The sequence below is a fragment of the Leptonychotes weddellii genome, chromosome 14 (assembly GCF_054177405.1).
Source record: "Leptonychotes weddellii isolate Sample4059 chromosome 14, ASM5417740v2, whole genome shotgun sequence".
In the NCBI taxonomy this organism is placed as follows: domain Eukaryota; kingdom Metazoa; phylum Chordata; class Mammalia; order Carnivora; family Phocidae; genus Leptonychotes; species Leptonychotes weddellii.
Genome location: NC_138382.1, coordinates 47,786,734 through 47,805,801, shown reverse-complemented (window position 1 = coordinate 47,805,801; position 19,068 = coordinate 47,786,734). Strand labels below are relative to the sequence as shown.

The window sequence follows — 19,068 nt, the reverse complement described above, 5'->3', positions numbered from 1 at the left end:
TCTGTTTAGAAAACTTAGATATCGGGGTGCCTGGGTGGCTCAGTTGTTAATCGTCTGCCTTCAACTCAGGTCATGACCTAACCCCCACATCGGGTTCCTTGCTCGGCGGGAAGCCTGCTTCTCCCTCTCCCACTTCCACTCCCCCTGCTTGTGTACCTGCTCTTGCTATCTCTCTGTCAAATAAATAAATAAATAAATAACATCTTTAAAAAAAAAAAAACTTAGATCTCTGATGATTCCTTCTTATCATTCTGGTCTCAGCTCAAATGCCACTACCCTAGTGACACCTTCCTGGACAATCCTACTTCAAATAATTCTTCCACTCAAATCACTCTTGGTCCCTTACCTTACTTTCTTCACTGTACTTATCGTTATCTGAGGCTTAATTATTCATTTATTTTATTTCTTTATCTTCCCTTAATATAATGAAACTCCATTAAAAACAGGGACTTAAGGAGCACCTGGCTGGTTCAGTCAGCAGAGCATGCAAGTCTTGATCTGACTATCATGAGTTCGAGCCCCTAGAGCTTGGTGAAAAAACAAGCAAAGAAAAAAGAATAGGAACTTAATACTTTTGGAATGGATATATGAATAATAAAGATGCGGAAATTAAGATTCAATGAGATTAAGGGCAGATTCAATTATGTAAGGGCACACAACTCGAAACTGGTAGAGATGTATAATTCATCAACTCAAGTCTAAATCCAAAGCTTTTTAACATCTACCCTATATTAGAGTAGTAAAAACACAGTGAGACTAAAAGCTGAAAAGACAGACTGCAGAATACAATCAGATAGGTGATGAAATTTAAGATTCCAAAAGCAGAGGACCACTCCGAGGAGTGACATGCTTTATAATGTGATCATGGGTGTGGATGAATGAAATGAGGCAGACATAGATGTCTATATCCGTATCATTTACCCCCTTCTCCTTAGCAAGCAGATTTCCTTTATCCTTTTGTACATGAAAGTCCTACAAATCTGAATCATAATAGCAATCATTCAAGTGACTAGCCCTTTTATTAAATCATTTTTATCCCCCCATTAATCACATATAAGAGCAATTATCTTTCCATTTCCAACTACTAGTCCCTCCTTAGCTTCTAGGTAGATCTTCCTCACTCACTATTCTCTAGCCTCTTTCTTCTCAACATCACTCACAATAAAATACTATAAAAATTAATAAAGCCGGGATGCCTGCGTGGCTCAGTCAGTTGGGCATTTGGCTTAGGTTGTGATCTCAGGATGGTGAAACTGAGCCCCGCCCGGGTTGGGGGAGGAGCCCCGCCCTGGGGTTGGGGGGGAGAGCCCCGCCCCAGCTAGGGCCTGGTCCCCGCCCTGCCCCACCCTACGTGGGGCAGGATGGAATCGCTTGAGGTTCTCTCCCTCTGCCCCTCCTCCATTCGACCTCTTTCACTCTAAAATAAAAACTTTTTTGGGCGCCTGGGTGGCTCACTCGTTGGGCGGCTGCCTTCGGCTCGGGTCGTGGTCCCGGAGTCCTGGGATCGAGTCCCACATGGGACTCCCTGCTCAGCGGGAAGCCTGCTTCTCCCTCTCCCACTCCCCCTGCTTGTGTTCCTGCTCTCGCTGTCTCTGTCAAATAAATAAATAAAATCTTTAAAAATAAATAAATAAAATAAAAACTTTTTTTAAAAATAAAGCAAACAATTCCAAGAGAAAATTAACCGCCCAACACAATCCGATGGCCTATCTGTTCTCCAGTCCCAAATTAAGTACTTACTGCACAGAAATAGAAGCCACAAAAGCAATAATAGAAAGCAAAACAGGCTTTTCTTGGAAATCTGTATTTCCTAATGACTGAGAACAGCTTTTCCCTATTTATAATATTCTTTAGGAGAAAAGAGTTTGTATACATACACACTAAGACAAACTTGTTCCTGTCATATTTTGACCCCATTTTTTATCACTGTGGGGTTCACGAACACAAAAAAAGAAGCCCTCATGACTTTTCCTTTGATGCCATGGGCCTCTCTCACATGTTCAGTGGATAATTGCTTTTGGAGACACCATGAGAATGAACATTCTATTTTTACTGAAGATAAAGAGAAAAATGAAATAGTTTCCTTGCTAAATTGAACACAAAATTCTACCTCATGCCAACATTTTTGTTCCATTTCTCAGTAATCACAAAAAATCTTAACAAAGCAGGAAATGCAAAGCTGTTTATCTAACTTTCCAAGCAGCTACACCTAAGTATTCCATACAGAAGGAAACAGGACTTATTTTTATGAGACCTAAAAAATGAATTTCACTGCTTTTCTGTAAGTTCAAATCTCAAGAAATTTTAATTTACGTTCAATCTAAATTACTCCTATGATTTAAGTTCCTTTAATTTCTCCCCCCACTTAATCCAGTTTACACAGTCACCAGATTAATAAATACACTAAAGCAATACTTTCATTTTGTCAGGCAGATTCAAATTTAACAAACCCATGTGCATGCACTGTCTCAGCCACTTGGACAGAAACTGTTCTATTTAGTCCTTACTTTTATTTTTTTAAGATTTTATTCATTTATTAGAGAGAAAGCAGGAGAGGGGGTCAGAGGGAGAAGCAGGCTCCCGGCTGAGCAGGGAGCCCGATGCGGGGCTCGATCCCAGGACCCTGGGATCATGACCTGAGCTGAAGGCAGACACTTAACGACTGAGCCACCCAGGCGCCCCGGCCACAAATTTTAGTCTTAAATGTGAGAAATCATCTCAAGCATAATAGATCTCTTCAGGTCATTAAAAAAAAAAAAAAGATATTATCAAGCTTACAGGATTAAAGTGTAAAAATTATGTATTAAACCCCTGAAACAAATAATACATTATGTTAATTAAAAAATTATGTATTAATGCCTGTGAAATGGTTTGATAACCTGGCCAAATGCTGAGAATTAAGGGCCACTCAATTCTTTTTTTTTTTTTTTTTTAAGATTTTTTTGAGAGAGAGAAAGCTTGCTCTCGCACAAGCAGGGGGAGGGGCAGAGGGAGAGGGAAAGAATCTTAAGCAGACTCCCCGCTGAGCAGGGCCTGCTGTGGGGCTTGATCTCACAAACCTGAGATCATGACCTGAGCCAAAAATCAAGAGTTGGCCGCTCCACCCACTGAACCACCCAAGCGCCCCTCAATTCTTTTTCTAAAAAATATTAGAGGGGCACTTGGGTGGCTCAGTTGGTTAAATGTCTGGCTCAGTCATGAACTCAGGGTCCTGGGATCAAGCCCCGCCTGGGGCTCCCTGCTCAGCAGAGAGTCTACTTGTCCCTCTCCCCCTCCCCACCTTGTGCTCTCTCTCAAATAATCTTTTTTTTTTGTTGTTAAAGATTTTATTTATTTATTTCACAGAGAAAGACACAGCGAGAGAGGGAACACAAACGGGGAGTGGGAGAGGGAGAAGCAGACTCCCCGCCGAGCAGGGAGCCCGATGCGGGACTCGATCCAGGGACTCCAGGATCATGACCTGAGCCGAAGGCAGTCGCTTAACCAACTGAGCCACCCAGGCGCCCTCAAATAATCTTTTAAAAAAATGAATATTAGAAAAACAGTTACTAGGAGAGTAAATTGATAGATTTTGGAAAACTGTTTTATGTTATCAACTACAATTGAACATAACCATAAATTATGACCCAGAAATTTTAATCCCAGATATATATACACTATATATACACCCAACAGAAATACACACAAGGTAGGACCAAAAAATATCCAAAAATAAACAAACTGGGCGCCTGGGTGGCTCAGTTGGTTAAGCGACTGCCTTCGGCTCAGGTCATGATCCTGGAGTCCCTGGATCGAGTCCCGCATCGGGCTCCCTGCTCGGCAGGGAGTCTGCTTCTCCCTCTGACCCTCCCCCCTCTCATGTACTCACTCTCTCTCATTCTCTCTCTCTCAAATAAATAAAATCTTTAAAAAAAAAACAACAAAAATAAACAAACTGTCGTATATTCACATAATGAGATACTACACAGCAACTAAAAATCAGTGAACTACGGCTATGCATCAAGTGGAGACTTCTGACAAGTATGTTAGGCAAAAGAAGCCAATCCAAAAGATATAATTCCATTTATTAAAAGTTCATTTGTCACTTACATCTTAATTTTTTTAAGGATTTTATTTTTAAGTAATCTCCACACCCAACGTGGGGCTTGAATTAACAATCCCAAGAGCAAGAGGTGGCATGCTCTACCAACTGAGCCAGTCAGCCAGGTGCCCCTGTATCTTGGTTTCTTAAAAAGTTCAAAAACAAGCAAAACTTTACGCTCAATTTTGCTGTGAACCTAAAACTGCTCTTGAAAAATGAAGTTTAGGGATTCCTGGGTGGCTCAGTCGTTAAGCGTCTGCCTTTGGCTCAGGCCATGATCCCAGAGTTCTAGGATCGAGCCCCACATGGGGCTCCCCGCTCAGCGGGAAGCCTGTTTCTCCCTCTCCCACTCCCCCTGTTTGTGTTCCCTCTCTTAATGTGTCTCTCTCTGTCAAATAAATAAATGAAATCTTTAAAAAAAAAAAAAATGAAGTTTACTGGGGCACCTGGCCGGCTTAGTCCGGAGAGTATGCAACTCTTAATATCAGGGTTGTGAGTTTGAGCCCCACATTGAGTGCAGAGATTACTTAAAAATCAAATCTTTTTTTTTTTTTAAGATTTTTTTTATTTATTTATTTGAGAGAGAGAGCACATGAGAGGGGGGAGGGTCAGAGGGAGAAGCAGACTCCCCGCCGAGCAGGGAGCCCGATGCGGGACTCGATCCAGGGACTCCAGGATCATGACCTGAGCCGAAGGCAGTCGCTTAACCAACTGAGCCACCCAGGCGCCCCAAAATCAAATCTTTTTTAAAAAATTAAGTTTAGGGGAGTGGGGTGATGGGTTAGCCCGGTGATGGGTATTAAGGAGATCACATATTGCATGGAGCACTGGGTGTTATACAATGAATCAGGGAACACTATATCAAAAACTAATGATGTATTGTTTTTTTGTTTGTTTGTTTTTTAAAGATTTTATTTATTTATTTGAGAGCGAGAATGAGAGAGAGAGAGAGCATGAGAGGGGGAGGGTCAGAGGGAGAAGCAGACTCCCTGCTGAGCAGGGAGCCCGATGCGGGACTCGATCCCGGGACTCCGGGATCATGACCTGAGCCAAAGGCAGTCGCTTAACCAACTGAGCCACCCAGGCGCCCCACTAATGATGTATTGTATGGTGACTAACATAATTTTAAAAAATTAAGTTTATTTAAAAAAAAAAACAAGTTAAACTACTCTGGTGTTAGACAATGTTAGCTTTGGGAAAGTGGGGGGAAATAATGATTAAAAGGATTACTAAGACGGTCTTCTGAGGTGTTAGCAGTGTTCTACTTCTTGACCAAAGTAATGGTCACGTGAGTATGTTCACTTTGTGATGATTCAGTGAGCCATACACTTAATATCTGTGTACTTCTCTGTACATATACTGTAAATCAATAAAAAAAAGTTTGATACACGAATAGCAAATCTTCCCTGACTTTCAATAAAAACAGTCCACTAGACCATCTAAAACATTCTCCAACTTAAAGAATCTCGCTTTGAACGTTAGAAAAAATAGTGCAGGGCGCCTGGGTGGCTCAGTTCGTTAAGCGACTGCCTTCAGCTCAGGTCATGATACTGGAGTCCCAGGATCGAGTCCCACATCGGGCTCCCTGCTCAGCAGCGAGTCTGCTTCTGCCTCTGACCCTCCCCCCTCCCGTGTTCTCTCTCTCATTCTCTCTTTCTCAGATAAATAAATGAAATCTTAGAAAAAAAAAAATAGTGCAGTATCTCTCGATTCCAGTAAGAACTTAACTTACTCTGCTTATCTAGGTCAGACTTAATAGTCCTAATTCTGGATTTATCTAAGAAAGGTGATTTTTGCTTTGTTTTGTTGTTTAACTTTTATTTGCATTTATTTTATGCTGATTTACTCCTGGACCATAAATTTTTGTTTCTTCAGGGGTATCATTTTCTTCTGTGCAACCTCTTCTTCTGCTTTAGGAACAACCTGCTCTTTTCAGTAAGAATCACCTCAATGTGGCGGGGAGAGTTCATGTACAGGTTAACCCAACCATGAGCTCTGTAAGTTCAGTATCTCATCTTGAGGGCTTTGTTCACCCGGATGTGCTCAATGCCCAGAGAATCTACATCTAAACCCTTAAGTTCAGCATTACTCTCCACATTTTTTTTAAGATTTTATTTATTTATTTGACAGAGAGCAAGAGAGAGATAGTGAGAGAGAGAGTACAAGCAGAGGGAAGAGCAGGCAGAGGGAGAGGGAGAAGCAGGCTCCCCGCCGAGCAGGGAGCCCGATGTGGGGCTGGATTGCAGGACCCTGGGATCATGACCTGAGCCGAAGGCAGACAACCAACTGAGCCACCCAGGCACCCCTACTCTCCACATTTTTAAGCATGTGCAGTAAAACTTCAGCAATTTTCTTGGGCCACCAACTCTGCGTCCAACCCCACTGTTTGGCCTGGGCATACCTACCAACTCCATTCTAGCAAAAGAAATGCACACAACACTTCAGTAAAGTGATCCTTCAGCTACTTGGTGGCTTTTCAGATATGCACATCCTTGATGGCCTGGGCAGTTTCATGTGTGTACTTTAAGTGAACATGAAGATTTGAACCTCCTGATTTGCATGATTTTGTAGGGTTTTCTGGGTCAAGGGAATAGCAAATCATTTTCAGAGATCATCTCAGGCTGCTTACAGGAAGAAGAGATGTTTCAAAGCCCATCTAGATTCCTTGGGCTCTTATCTACTATATAGATATGTATCATAAACAGGCAGAGAGAAGGTACTCAACAAATATTTACTAATGATACACAGCCCAAACTTTAAACAAATTCACATAGCAAAGTCTGAAATATATAGCACAGGCAATATAGGGTAAAAACTCAGCTCACTGGCCTAAAAAGTACAACTTCCAGAAACCCCACTTTTAGAAACTAGGAATTACAGAATGTACTGCTTTTTAGGAAGAGAACAATTCATGACAACAGCTATCCATGGCAGAGGAAATTGGTCCTTTCCCCTTTTCACTGCTGCCTGGCTCAGACAAGGCACAATCAACTTCCTGATGCCATAGCTAAGTGAAAAGAACCCAGCAGCAACTGCATTTAAGGGCAGGAACTAACTACTCAAACCATGATCTGATAGAGGAACTAGCAGCAAGGAGTTAGCAGAGGCAGATGACAATGTTAGGGAAAAAATAAGGTGTGAAGAAAATACCTGACTAAACTGTTTTTTGTTTTTTTTGTTTTTTTAGAGAGTGAGCGAGAGAGAAACAGCATGAGAGGGGAGAGGGTCAGAGGGAGAAGCAGGCTCCCCACTGAGCGGGGAGCCCGATGTGGGACTCGATCCCAGGACCCTGGGATCATGACCTGAGCCGAAGGCAGACGCTTAACCATCTGAGCCACCCAGGCGCCCTAAACTGTTTTTTTGCCTGAAAATTCTAAAATCATTACTATTCTGGGGCACCTGGCTGGCTCAGTTGGTAGAGTGCAACTTTTTTTTTTTTTGAAGAGTTTATTTATTTATTTGACAGAGAGACACAGCGAGAAAGGGAGCACAAGCAGTGGAAGTGAGAGAGGGAGAAGCAGGCTTCCTGCAGAGGCCCCTCTAGAGTGCAACTCTTGATCTCAGGGTTTTGAGTTTGAACCCAAGTTGGGTATAGAGATTACTTAAAAAATAGATAAAATCTGGGGCACCTGGGTGGCTCAGTCGTTAAGCGTCTGCCTTCGGCTCAGGTCATGATCCTGGGGTCCTAGGATCAAGCCCCGCATCGGGCTCCCTGCTCAGCGGGAAGCCTGCTTCTCCCTCTCCCACTCCCCCTGCTTGTGTTCCCTCTCTCGCTGTGTCTGTCAAATAAATAAATAAAATCTTTAAAAAAAAAAATAGATAAAATCTGGGACCCCTGGGTGGCTCAGTTGGTTCAGTGTCTGCCTTCGGCTCAGGTCATGATCCCAGGGTCCTGGGTCGAGTCCCGCATCAGGCTCCTTGCTAGGCGGGGAGCCTGCTTCTCCCTCTGCCTGCTCTGCCTGCCATTCCCCCTGCTGTGCTCTCTCTGACAAATAAATAAAATCTTAAAAAAAAAAAGGAAAGGAAAAAATCATTACTATTCCTGCTTTCCACAGTGGCAGTAAGCCAAAATATATCTGAGGTCCCCTCAGCCTAAAACTGACCTATAATCAATACGTGTCCTGAATGTCCATCAGAATTCACCTTTAAGGGGCGCCTGGGTGGCTCAGTCGTTGGGCGTCTGCCTTCGGCTCAGGTCATGATTCCAGGTCCTGGGATCGAGCCCCGCATCGGGCTCCCCGCTCCGCGGGAGGCCTGCTTCTCCCTCTCCCACTCCCACTGCTGTGTTCCCTCTCTCGCTGTATCTCTCTCTGTCAAAATAAATAAAATCTTTAAAAAAAAAAAAAAAAAGAATTCACCTTTAAGATTTTTTTTTTTTTTAAATTTGAGAGAGAGCACGTGCAAGCGAGCACCAGTAGGGGGGAGAGGGAGAAGCAGACTCCCCACTGAGCAGCAGGGAGCCCGACCCAGGGCTTGATCCCAGGACCCTGAGATCATGACCTGAGCGGATGCTTAACCAACTGAGCCACCAAGGCACGCCCAGAATTCACTTTCTAGGAGTTTCCCAGTAGTATTCTTTCAGTTAATTAAGTAACTAATAAATGATGATAAATATAAGCTTTTCTAAGGGCAAGTAAACATAAATGACCTGGTATAGTTCTCATCACTAGTGACAATGGTTTAAAACACAAGTAATTAATGTTCAGTATGGAAAATAATTTTGCAAAAAAATTTCTGGAAATGTATTTTTTTACGTTATTTAAATTCTAGTTACAGTGTAATATTAGTTTCAGGGGTACAAAGTAGTGATTCAGCATTTCCATACATCACCCAGTGCTCATCACAGTAAGTGCAACTCCTTAATCCCATCACCTATATTATCCATCCCCCCCACCCACCTCCATTCTGGTAACCATTTGTTCTCTATAGTTGAGAGTCTATTTCTTGGTTTGCCTCTCTTTTTTCCCCCTTTGCTCATTTGTTTTATTTCTTAAATTCCACATTTGAGTGAAATCATATGGTATTTGTCTTTCTCTGACTTATTTTGCTTAGCATAATACTCTCTAGCTCCATCCACGTTGTTGCAAATGCCAAGATTTCACTCTTTTTTTTTTTTTTTTTTTAAAGATTTTATTTCTGGGTGCCCGGGTGGCTCAGTTGGTTAAACGACTGCCTTCGGCTCAGGTCATGATCCTGGAGTTCCAGGATCGAGTCCCGCATCAGGCTCCCTGCTCAGCAGGGAGTCTGCTTCTCCTCTGACCCTCCGCCCTCTCATGTGCTCTCTCATTCTCTCTCTCAAATAAATAAAATCTTTTTTTCAAAGATTTAAAAAAAAGATTTTATTTATTTCTTTGACAGAGAGAGAGACACACGGAGAGAGGGAACACAAGCAGTGGGACTGCGAGTGGGAGAGGGAGAAGCAGGCTTCCCGCTGAGCCACTAGGCACCCCGATTTCACTCTTTTTTTATGGCTGAGTAATATTCTCTGTGTGTGTGTACACACACATCTTTATCCACTCATCAATGGACACTTGGGCTGTTTCCATAATTTGGCTATTGTAGATAATGCTGCTATAAACACTGGGTGCATGTATCAATATGGAAAATAATTTTTAAATAATACAAAGAAGATTTTTAAAAAAGAAGAGTACATGGAAATCATAGGTCAGACTTACAAAAGCTGAGGTCTTTCGTCTTCTTGATAGGCATAAAATAGTTCCTACTGGTAAGGACCTGCCTCTATGGAGGATGCTGACCTGAGAGATGCTGAGGCATTTGATTTGCTAATGGATCCAGCTGAGTGTAATTATGCCAAGAAAACAGCAATGAGCAAGACACACAAAGTCCAGGTGGAAAGCTGATTGGAGATCTTCAAATATAACAAAACTATCCACAAGGATTTCCATGGTAGCATTGTTATAATAGCAAAATGAAAAAAATTATGACTGTCCATCAATATAAAACTGGTTAAGTTATGTATGCTTATAAATGTGTATGGAATATACATGGAATTCTCTGCAGCTATTAAAAAGAATGATTTAGGGGTGCCTAGCTGCCCTCAGCTCCAGTCATGAAGTTGGGGTCCTGGGATTGAGCCCCCTGTGGGGCTCCTGCTCAGCAGGGAGTCTCCTTCTCCCTCTCCCTCTGCTCCTACCCCCAAACTCATGCCCCCTCTCTCAAATGAATAAAATCTTAAAAATAAAAAAAAGGGGGGCACCTGGGTGGCTCAGTCGTTAAGTGTCTGCCTTCAGCTCGGGTCATGATCCCAGCTCCTGGGCTGAGCCCCGCATCGGGCTCCCAGCTGTGCCGGAAGCCTGCTTCTCCCTCTCCCACTCCCCCTGCTTGTGTTCCCTCTCTTGTTGTGTCTCTATTAAAAAAAAAAAAAGGGGGGCGCCTGAGTGGCTCAGTTGGTTAAGCGACTGCCTTCGGCTCAGGTCATGATCCTGGAGTCCCGGGATCGAGTCCCGCATCGGGCTCCCTGCTCAGCGGGGAGTCTGCTTCTCCCTCTGACCCTCTTCCCTCTCATGCTTTCTCTCATTCTCTCTCTCAAATAAATAAATAAAATCTTTAAAATAAAAATAAAAAAAATAAAAATCTTTTAAAAATTAAAATTAAAATTAAAAAAAGAGAAATATGGAGGGGCGCCTGGGTGGCTCAGTCTTTAAGTCTGCCTTCGGCTTAGGTCATGATCCCAGAGTCCTGGGATCGGGTCCCACATTGGGCTCCTTGCTCAGCGGATAGTCTGCTTCTCCCTCTCCCACTCCCCCGCTTCTGTTCTCTCTCTCACCATGTCTCTGTCAAATAAATAAAATCTTAAAAAAAAAAAATATGGAAAGACTCAATCTCAAAATGCTTATAATTGGTTTGGAAAAACTAGTGACAAACACCAAGACACCAAAAGTTAAAGAAAATCCCTGATTTAGTTTACTCAAATTGCTCATGTGGTACTAGACCCTATGGATGTAAAAAGATATCAGTAATATGAGGAAAGTTGTGCCAAATTTTTAAAGAAAGACTAAGTGAATTCTATGAAAGGGCGGTTTCTTAAAATTCATCAAGTCTACCCTCCCACTCAATGTCAACATCTCTTTTAGAACACCCTTACCACTCATTCAGTTTCTGCTTAAAATGTCCTAAAAAAAAAAAAAAAACCTCCTAATCCATTACCTTTGTTAAGAACTCTAACGTTCTTCCTTACATTAAACTAAAATCGTTTCTTCTAATTTTTTTTTTTAAAGATTTTATTTATTTGACAGAGAGAGAGCAGGAACACAAGCAGGGGGAGTGGGAGAAGGAGAAGCAGGCTTCCCGCTGAGCAGGGAGCCCGATGTGGGGCTCGATCCCAGGACCCTGGGATCATGACCTGAGCCAAAGGCAGACGCGTAACAACTGAGCCACCCAGGCGCCCCTTCTAATTTTTTTTTAATTTAAATTGGCAAACATATAGTACATCATTAGTTTCAGATGTAGAGTTTCTTATAATTTTCAATCACTGGTCAACTTGTCCCAGTTCTGGCCTCTGGAATGAAGTTTGTTTTGTTTTTTTAAGTAATCTCTACACCCAACTTGGGGCTCAAACTCACAACCCAGAGATCAAGAATCACATGCTCCACCGACTGAGCCAGCCAGGCACCCCTGCAATGAAGTTTTTTTTTTTTTTTTTTTCAAAGATTCTATTTATTCGACAGAGACACAGCGAGAGAGGGAACACAAGCAGGGGGAGTGGGAGAGGGAGAAGCAGGCTTCCCGCTTCTCTCAGTCTCTCTGTCAAATAAATAAATAAAATCTTTAAAAAAAAAAAGTGTAAAGGAGAAAAAGATCACTGAGGACAAGAACTCAGAAACTTTTCAACATAAAAATTAAACTGTGCTGAGAAAGGAAGAATACATTTTTTTTTAAGATTTTATTTATTTATTTATATCAGAGCCTAATGCAGGACTCGATCCCAGGACCCTGGGACCATGACCTGAGGCAAAGGCAGACGCCTAATGACTGAGCCACCCAGGCGCCCCAAGAATACATTTTTGATAAGCAGAAAATTCAAAAAGAATATTTCAAGGGGATACAAATCCAGAACAGTGGTGCAGAGGCAGGAATGAGCAGAGTTAGTGCTACAGCTAAATATCTGTATAAGTATAGGAAAGAAAATAGGGCCAAAAAGGAGGGCTGGAGTCAGACTATTGAGAGATCTTAACCTGTAGGCAATAAGCCATAATTAAAGGGTTATATAAAGAAGCTGGGCGCCTAGGTGGCTCAGTCGTTAAGCGTCTGCCTTAGGCTCAGGTCATGATCCCAGGGTCCTGGGATGGAGTCCCACATCGGGCTCCCTGCTCGGCGGGAAGCCTGCTTCTCCCTCTCCCACTCCCCCTGCTTGTGTTCCTGCTCTCGCTATCTCTCTCTCTGTCAAATAAATAAATAAAATCTTTAAAAAAAAAAATTAAACTTTTTTTTTTTTTTTTAAGATTTTTGAGAGAGAGAGAGCGTGCACACGAGTACGAGTGGGGGGAGATCAGAGGGGGAAGCAGACTCCCCCCACTGAGCAGGGAGCCCAATGCAGGACTCGATCCCAGGACCCTGGGATCATAACCTGAGCCTAAGGAAGATGCTTAACCAACTGAGCCACCCAGGTGCCCCTCTTGTAGTGGTTTCCAATGACTGTGCCTTTGGTAATTTTGTACTTCTTAGGAGAGATGTAGAGTTTCTTATAATTTTCAATCACCAATCAACTTGTCCCAGTTCTGTCCTCTGGAATGAAGTTTTGTTTTTTAAGTAATCTCTACACCCAACGAGGGGTGCCCAAAACTGACTTCTTTAGATCTCTGGGGATAATACCAGTTTGCTCATTTCTGCATCAGTTTCTACTACTGTTTGAACTTTGACTACAGGGAAAAAGTTTCTAATTCAATTCTACTCCAAGATGAACTGATATTGAGTTATACAATATCATTACACGGGCTTCTTTCATAACATGAACATTCCTAACTGCCAAAGTATAATGCAGGAATATCATTTTAGAAAGATTTTATTTTGATCTATTTCTGTAAGTTTCCCCAGATTGGATACTTTGCCATTTAATATGAATACTTCTGTACGAGGTACCTGCTTGTTTCAGTAATTAATAATCTTCAGGATCTCCATTCAAAAGACAATGACCTCCTGGTCTCCAATCCCCCAGGTTCAAAAGAAGAGACATTCGACTAATATAATGTGAAAAGGGAAAGAGATTAGCTAAATAGCAGAATTTTTTTTTTAATATTCTATTTATTTATTTGAGAGAGAGAGACACAGCAAGAGAGGCAACACAAGCAGGGGGGATGGGAGAGGGAGAAGAGGCTTCCCGCGGAGCAGGGAGCTCGATGCGGGGCTTGACCCCAGGACCCTGGGATCATGACCCGAGCCGAAGGCAGACGCTTAACGACTGAGCCACCCAGGCGCCCCTAAATAGCAGAATTTCTAGACAACGAAAGTTGCCCAATATTAGAACAACAGCAGCAGCTCCTTCTCTGAAGTTATTTAAATGCAATTAAATAGGAATTTCTGGTTTAAGAGAGTTGCTGCCTAAAGACTCTTTCATAAGAACTAGCACTGTAATACGGTATAGCAGTAGAGATTTAAACTGTCCAACGGACGTTGCAAAACCCAACCTCCCAAATCCTGCTACTCAACAGCAGGGATCTAAAGGAATAAATAGATTCCCAGCTGCTGAGAGAAAATGTCTTACTAAAGCAAAGCAAAATTCTCATTAATGAAAAAATCAACCATGAAGAAAAAAAATTGTCTCGTAATCCCTGGAAATAGTCAAATCCATTTTGGGTTAATGGAGATTTAACAAAACAGTGGAAGAGAAGGGAGCAAAACAGTTCCCTTTGCCAGCAGCTGGGGGAAACACCCATCAGAGAGATCACAAATAACAATGCTTCTAATCCACAGAGCCAAAAAAAACATGAACTCTATCCAGTGAAGGGTACCAGGAAAAGGCTTTTTTTTTTTTAACAATTTTTTTTTTTTTATTTGACAGAGAGAAACACAGCGAGAGAGGGAACACAAGAAGGGGGAGTGGGAGAGAGAGAAGCAGGCTTCCTGCAGAGCAGGGACCCCGATGCGGGGCTCAATCCCAGGACCCTGGGATCATGACCTGAGCCGAAGGCAGACGCTTAACGACTGAGCCACCCAGGCGCCCCCAGGAAAAGGCTCCTGCAGATAAATTCTCTCTCACCATCAAGCCACCTTATCCTACATCTTGTTGAAAACTGATATGATAGGCTGTAACTTAAATTTTCCAAGATCAAATTCAATGAGTAATCCAAACCCTGCTTTTTCTAATCAGATAATCTCTAAAATCACAGTACTTGCATGCATTTATTCAAAGCCAGTATTGAGCTTCTGTGTCAGTCACCAAGAATACAAAAACCAGTAAGAAACAGTCTCTACCCTCATAGAGCTTAATCCATGCACCTTGCCTCATCTTAAACCCCAAAGCCCTTGCCTTAAAATATCTTCTTAGATGGGTCAAGTGTCCTCAGTGAAAAATCAATAAAGGCCCTTTAACAGAAGGTAATAAATATACATATAGGTCACAACACTTATGTTCTGCTCCAAAAGGAGAGAAGACAACACACCTTCCCAAGTCGAATATTAGCATATCTTAGCCTACACTACAAAGAAGCAGGGAACGAGACAAGCAACAGAAGGTGCAAGCCAAGAAATATAATGGAAGAAGGGATGTGACAGCTGTACCACATCGCGTTCAAATAGCGATAAAAAGAACCTTCTACTAATCCGTCTGCAGTTTCACGGTGCAGGGAAAAGGAAGAAAAAGAAAGGGAGACTGCCCACTGTTGACACCAACTATTGGCGGTTTCTTAGCTAGTCCACTCTCACTAGAAAAGAGCCCCAGTCACTGTTTAATAGTATCTGGGCCTTCCAGCCAACAACTCTGTCACATGGCCACCGAAATGGAGAGGTTTACAGTCCCTCACAGGAGAGTGAGGAAAAACAAGGAAGAGTAGAAAGAACCTCTTTAAATGTTTATAACTGAGTTAACATAATCGCCCCCCGAGGCACTGACGGGAAGTGAAGTTTGGAAAAGGTGGTAACCCCAAGCCCACTGGAAACATGTGGAGACCCCTCGGCGACCCCCGTCCCTCTCCCCCCCGATTCCACACACTCACCGCGTACACAGAGCAGCGACATGGCCGAAGCACCGGCGAGCCTCCGCGGTACCCCAGCCGCGCCGCCGCACCCGGCCGCTCCCTCTTTCCTCTCAGCAGGTGCCGCGGCTGCTCCCGCTATCGGCCCCACAGGTCTGACGGCTCCTCATGGTCCCGGTGGCAGGCAGCGTCCCGCCGCTCCCTCGGACCCGCTTCAATTCTCACCGTCTGACTGGGCTCCCAATAGCTGTGAATACGGGCGGGCAGGCAGGAGACTGGGCGCGGCACGGCGGCGCCATCGCTGGGAGGCAGGAACTACCGGGACTAACCCCCTCCTTTCCCTCTACCGGCATCCCGGCGAGCGTCTGGAAGGAGCCAACCCGTGGCGCTCCGCCTCCCAGCCAATCAACTCACGCCCAGTCCTTCGACCCCGCCTCCCATAAGCACGTAAGAGGCGGGGTTTCCTTCTCTTTCCTTACGTGCAAGAATGAAGGCAGCTCCGCCCACTAATAAATCTTGGAACAGAGAGGGAGGGGCTTTCCCTCACGGGTGTGAGGAGGTAACTGAAACCCTCTGCTCCTCCCACCCAAGAAGATTCTTTTCATTGAAGAATTTCCATCCGACTTCTTAGTCTATCCATTACGGCTGATGGAGACTCTATCTGGAATAATTTAACAAGATCGTACCACAAGGCAAGCATATTTTAATTAGCAACTACAGCAAAAAAAAAAAAGAAAATAACTGAGTGAGCATACAGTAAAATGTTTGGAGACTTCAGTTCTTATCTAGACCTTTTTTTTCTTGCATGCCATTGTATCTCCAATGGCTATAGTAGTACCTGGTATATAGAAATCAGTCCGTAAATATTTACTGAATGAAGGATAGAGGGAAGATAGGTCTTTTAAGCTAGGACTTCTGGTAAGATGACAGATGAACATGTGAGGATGTGAAAAAGACCGGAGCAGAATACAGGAAGACAGAGTATAAAGTACAGGTCCAACACCCCTTCCACACCACAGTTCTAATTTAATTGGTGGGGGTGAAAGCTCAGGGATTCTATGTTTTAAAAGCTCCCCAGGAGGGGCGACTGGGTGGCTCAGTCGTTGGGCGTCTGCCTTCGGCTGGGGTCATGATCCCAGGGTCCTGGGATCAAGCCCCACATCGGGCTCCCTGCTCTGCAGGAAGCCTGCTTCTCCCTCTCCCATCCCCCCCCCCCCGCTTGTGTTCCCCCTCTCGCTGTCTCTGTCAAATAAATAAAATAAAATCTTTAATAAATAAATAAATAAAAATTAAAAAATAAAAGCTCCCCATGTGATTCTAATGTGATGCCAGGGCTGAGCACCATTAGAGGAGATGCTTTCCAAGCCCTCATTAGCCCAACTCAGATTTCAGCATTTGCAAGCTCTTGGCCCCAAGGGATTCTGCCTGCCAGCCCAAGGGAGGGTCTGTCAATCTAACAGGGTCTTTGCCCTCCAAAAGCAAACCTAGCTATCATATGATTTCTCTCACTGGAATAGTTGCTATGAGTGACACTCCAAATGCAATAGCAAGCAACAGCAAATGCAATGAAGAAGACTTGATCCTTCCAGCGTTCATCCAAATTTGGAGCAATACCCTGAGGAAGATTTTGACCAAGTCAACTGAGCCAGCCTAGTCAACAGAGATGCTGACCCTAAAAATAATGGGCATTCTCTGGACTGCTAGAGGTTGGGCTACCTAGTTATTTAGCCCAGCTGTCCTTTATAAAATTGAAGAGAGCATGAACTTTGAAGCCAATCAGATCCACCTGGTATATTATCTATTGTGTAATAAATTACTGCAAAACTTAGTGTCTTAAAACAACATTTATTGGGCGCCTGGGTGGCTCAGTTGGTTAAGCGACTGCCTTCGGCTCAGGTCATGATCCTGGAGTCCCAGAATCGAGTCCCGCATCGGGCTCCCTGCTCGGCAGGGAGTCTGCTTCTCCCTCTGACCCTCCTCCCTCTCATGCTCTCTGTCTCTCATTCTCTCTGTCTCAAATAAATAAATAAAATCTTTAAAAAAAAAATTAAAAAGGGCGCCTGGGTGGCTCAGTCGTTAGGCGTCTGCCTTCGGCTCAGGTCATGATCTCGGGGTCCTGGGATTGAGTCCCACATCGGGCTCCCTGCTCGGCGGGAAGCCCGCTTCTCCCTCTCCCACTCCCCCTGCTTGTGTTCCTGCTCTCGCTATCTCTCTGTCAAATAAATAAATAAAATCTTTAAAGAAAAAAAAACAAAAACATTTATTATCTCACAGTTTCTGTAGGTCAGAAAACTGAGTATGGCTTGATTGGATCCTCTGGTTCAGGGTTTTTTACAGACTGCTATCAAAGTGCCAGCTTGACTGCAAAAGCATCCACTTCCAAGCTCACACACATAATTGTGGGCAGGGCTCAATTCCTCCTAGACTGTTGGACTGAAAGCTCCGGTTCCTTATTGGCTATTGGCTGGTCTCAGTTCCCTGTCATTGGGCCTTTCCAACATGGCTGCTTGCTTCATCAAAGCCTGCAAGCTGAGAAGGCAATAAAGTCTGTTAGCAAAATGGAAGTCACAATCTTTTTTAACCTAATCGTGGAAGTGACATCCCTCATTTTCGCTGTATTCTATGCGTCAGGAGCAAGTCACATTCAAGGGCAGGGGATTACACAAGGACATGAATACCACCAGGTACTGCCTCACTGGGACAGCCATCCACACCTGGATTTGAGTTCTAGTTCTGATACTTTGACCTTGGGCAAGCTACATGGCCTCGATTTCCCGAAGAATAATAATAGTAACTACTTCATAAGATGGTTTTGAAGTTTATATGACGGACTGCGTCTAAATTACCTAGTACATACAAAAATGCCCAATACATGTTTGTTGTTACTTAGATTGTGGACATGAAGGGAGGAATGTGACTGGGAAGTAAAGGGAAGGTAAGCAGAGCAAGAGTCTAAAGGTTGTGATGTAAACTCGGAAGCATTCCAGTTTCCCAGTTAAAAGTTCAGAGGAAGGGCGCCTGGTTGGCTCAGTCAGTTAAGCATCTGCCTTTGTCTCAGGTCATGATCCTGGGGTCCTGGGATGGAGCCCCACAACGGGCTCCCAACTCAGTGAGGAGCCTGCTTCTCCCTCTCCCTCTGCCTCTCCCCCTGCTCCTGCTTTCTGTCTCAAATAAATAAAATCTTAAAAAAAAAAGTTCAGAAGAAAAACGCAATGATGTCTTCTGCCCTCTAGGCACTTGACCGGCACCAGTTATACTCATTAGCAAGATAAATGTATCTTCAGAAGCAACTCAAACCGGGATAGAAAACCAATCGTCCATGCCCCACAGTCTTCATTAGTTTTTCCAGTACAATACTTTAAAGTTCTTCAGCATTTGATTGGAATTCATACTTAAGATTTAGCTGGCAGGTAGCTGAGAGCTAGGATTCTGAAATCCAGGAAATGAGAAGGAAGGTGGGAGAGATCAAGGAAAGTAGGTAATGAAGAGAACCCAAGAATCTCAAGAGTTAAGACCAAAATACCTAGGTTTAGCTCTGTTGCTGCCTTTTTTGGGAGCCCTCAGGTAAGAAAGAAGGGGTCCAGGTTAGAACCCTGATGCAGGGGAACCCTCTACCAACTTTATGACTATCTGTCATAAAGATATGACATTGCTCCAGGGCCATTAAAAATTCACTCTTGGGCGCCTGGGTGGCTCAGTTGGTTAAGCGACTGCCTTCGGCTCAGGTCATGATCCTGGAGTCCCTGGATCGAGTCCCGCATCGGGCTCCCTGCTCGGCAGGGAGTCTGCTTCTCCCTCTGACCCTCCCCCCTCTCATGTGCTCTCTCTCTCTCTCTC

At 43.7% G+C, this 19,068-nt stretch overlaps 1 protein-coding gene across 1 annotated transcript in view; it reads right to left on the bottom strand.

Annotated features, from left to right (window-relative positions):
• The window catches only part of UNC13B (unc-13 homolog B), a 196,105-nt gene extending 180,488 nt beyond the window's left edge, over positions 1-15,617 (bottom strand). The window contains exon 1 of the mRNA XM_081803128.1: positions 15,253-15,617. Coding sequence (XP_081659254.1) covers positions 15,253-15,274 — 22 coding nt within the window. The 5' untranslated portion in view covers positions 15,275-15,617. The remainder of the gene's footprint in view (positions 1-15,252) is intronic.
• Positions 15,618-19,068: the final 3,451 nt, after the last annotated feature.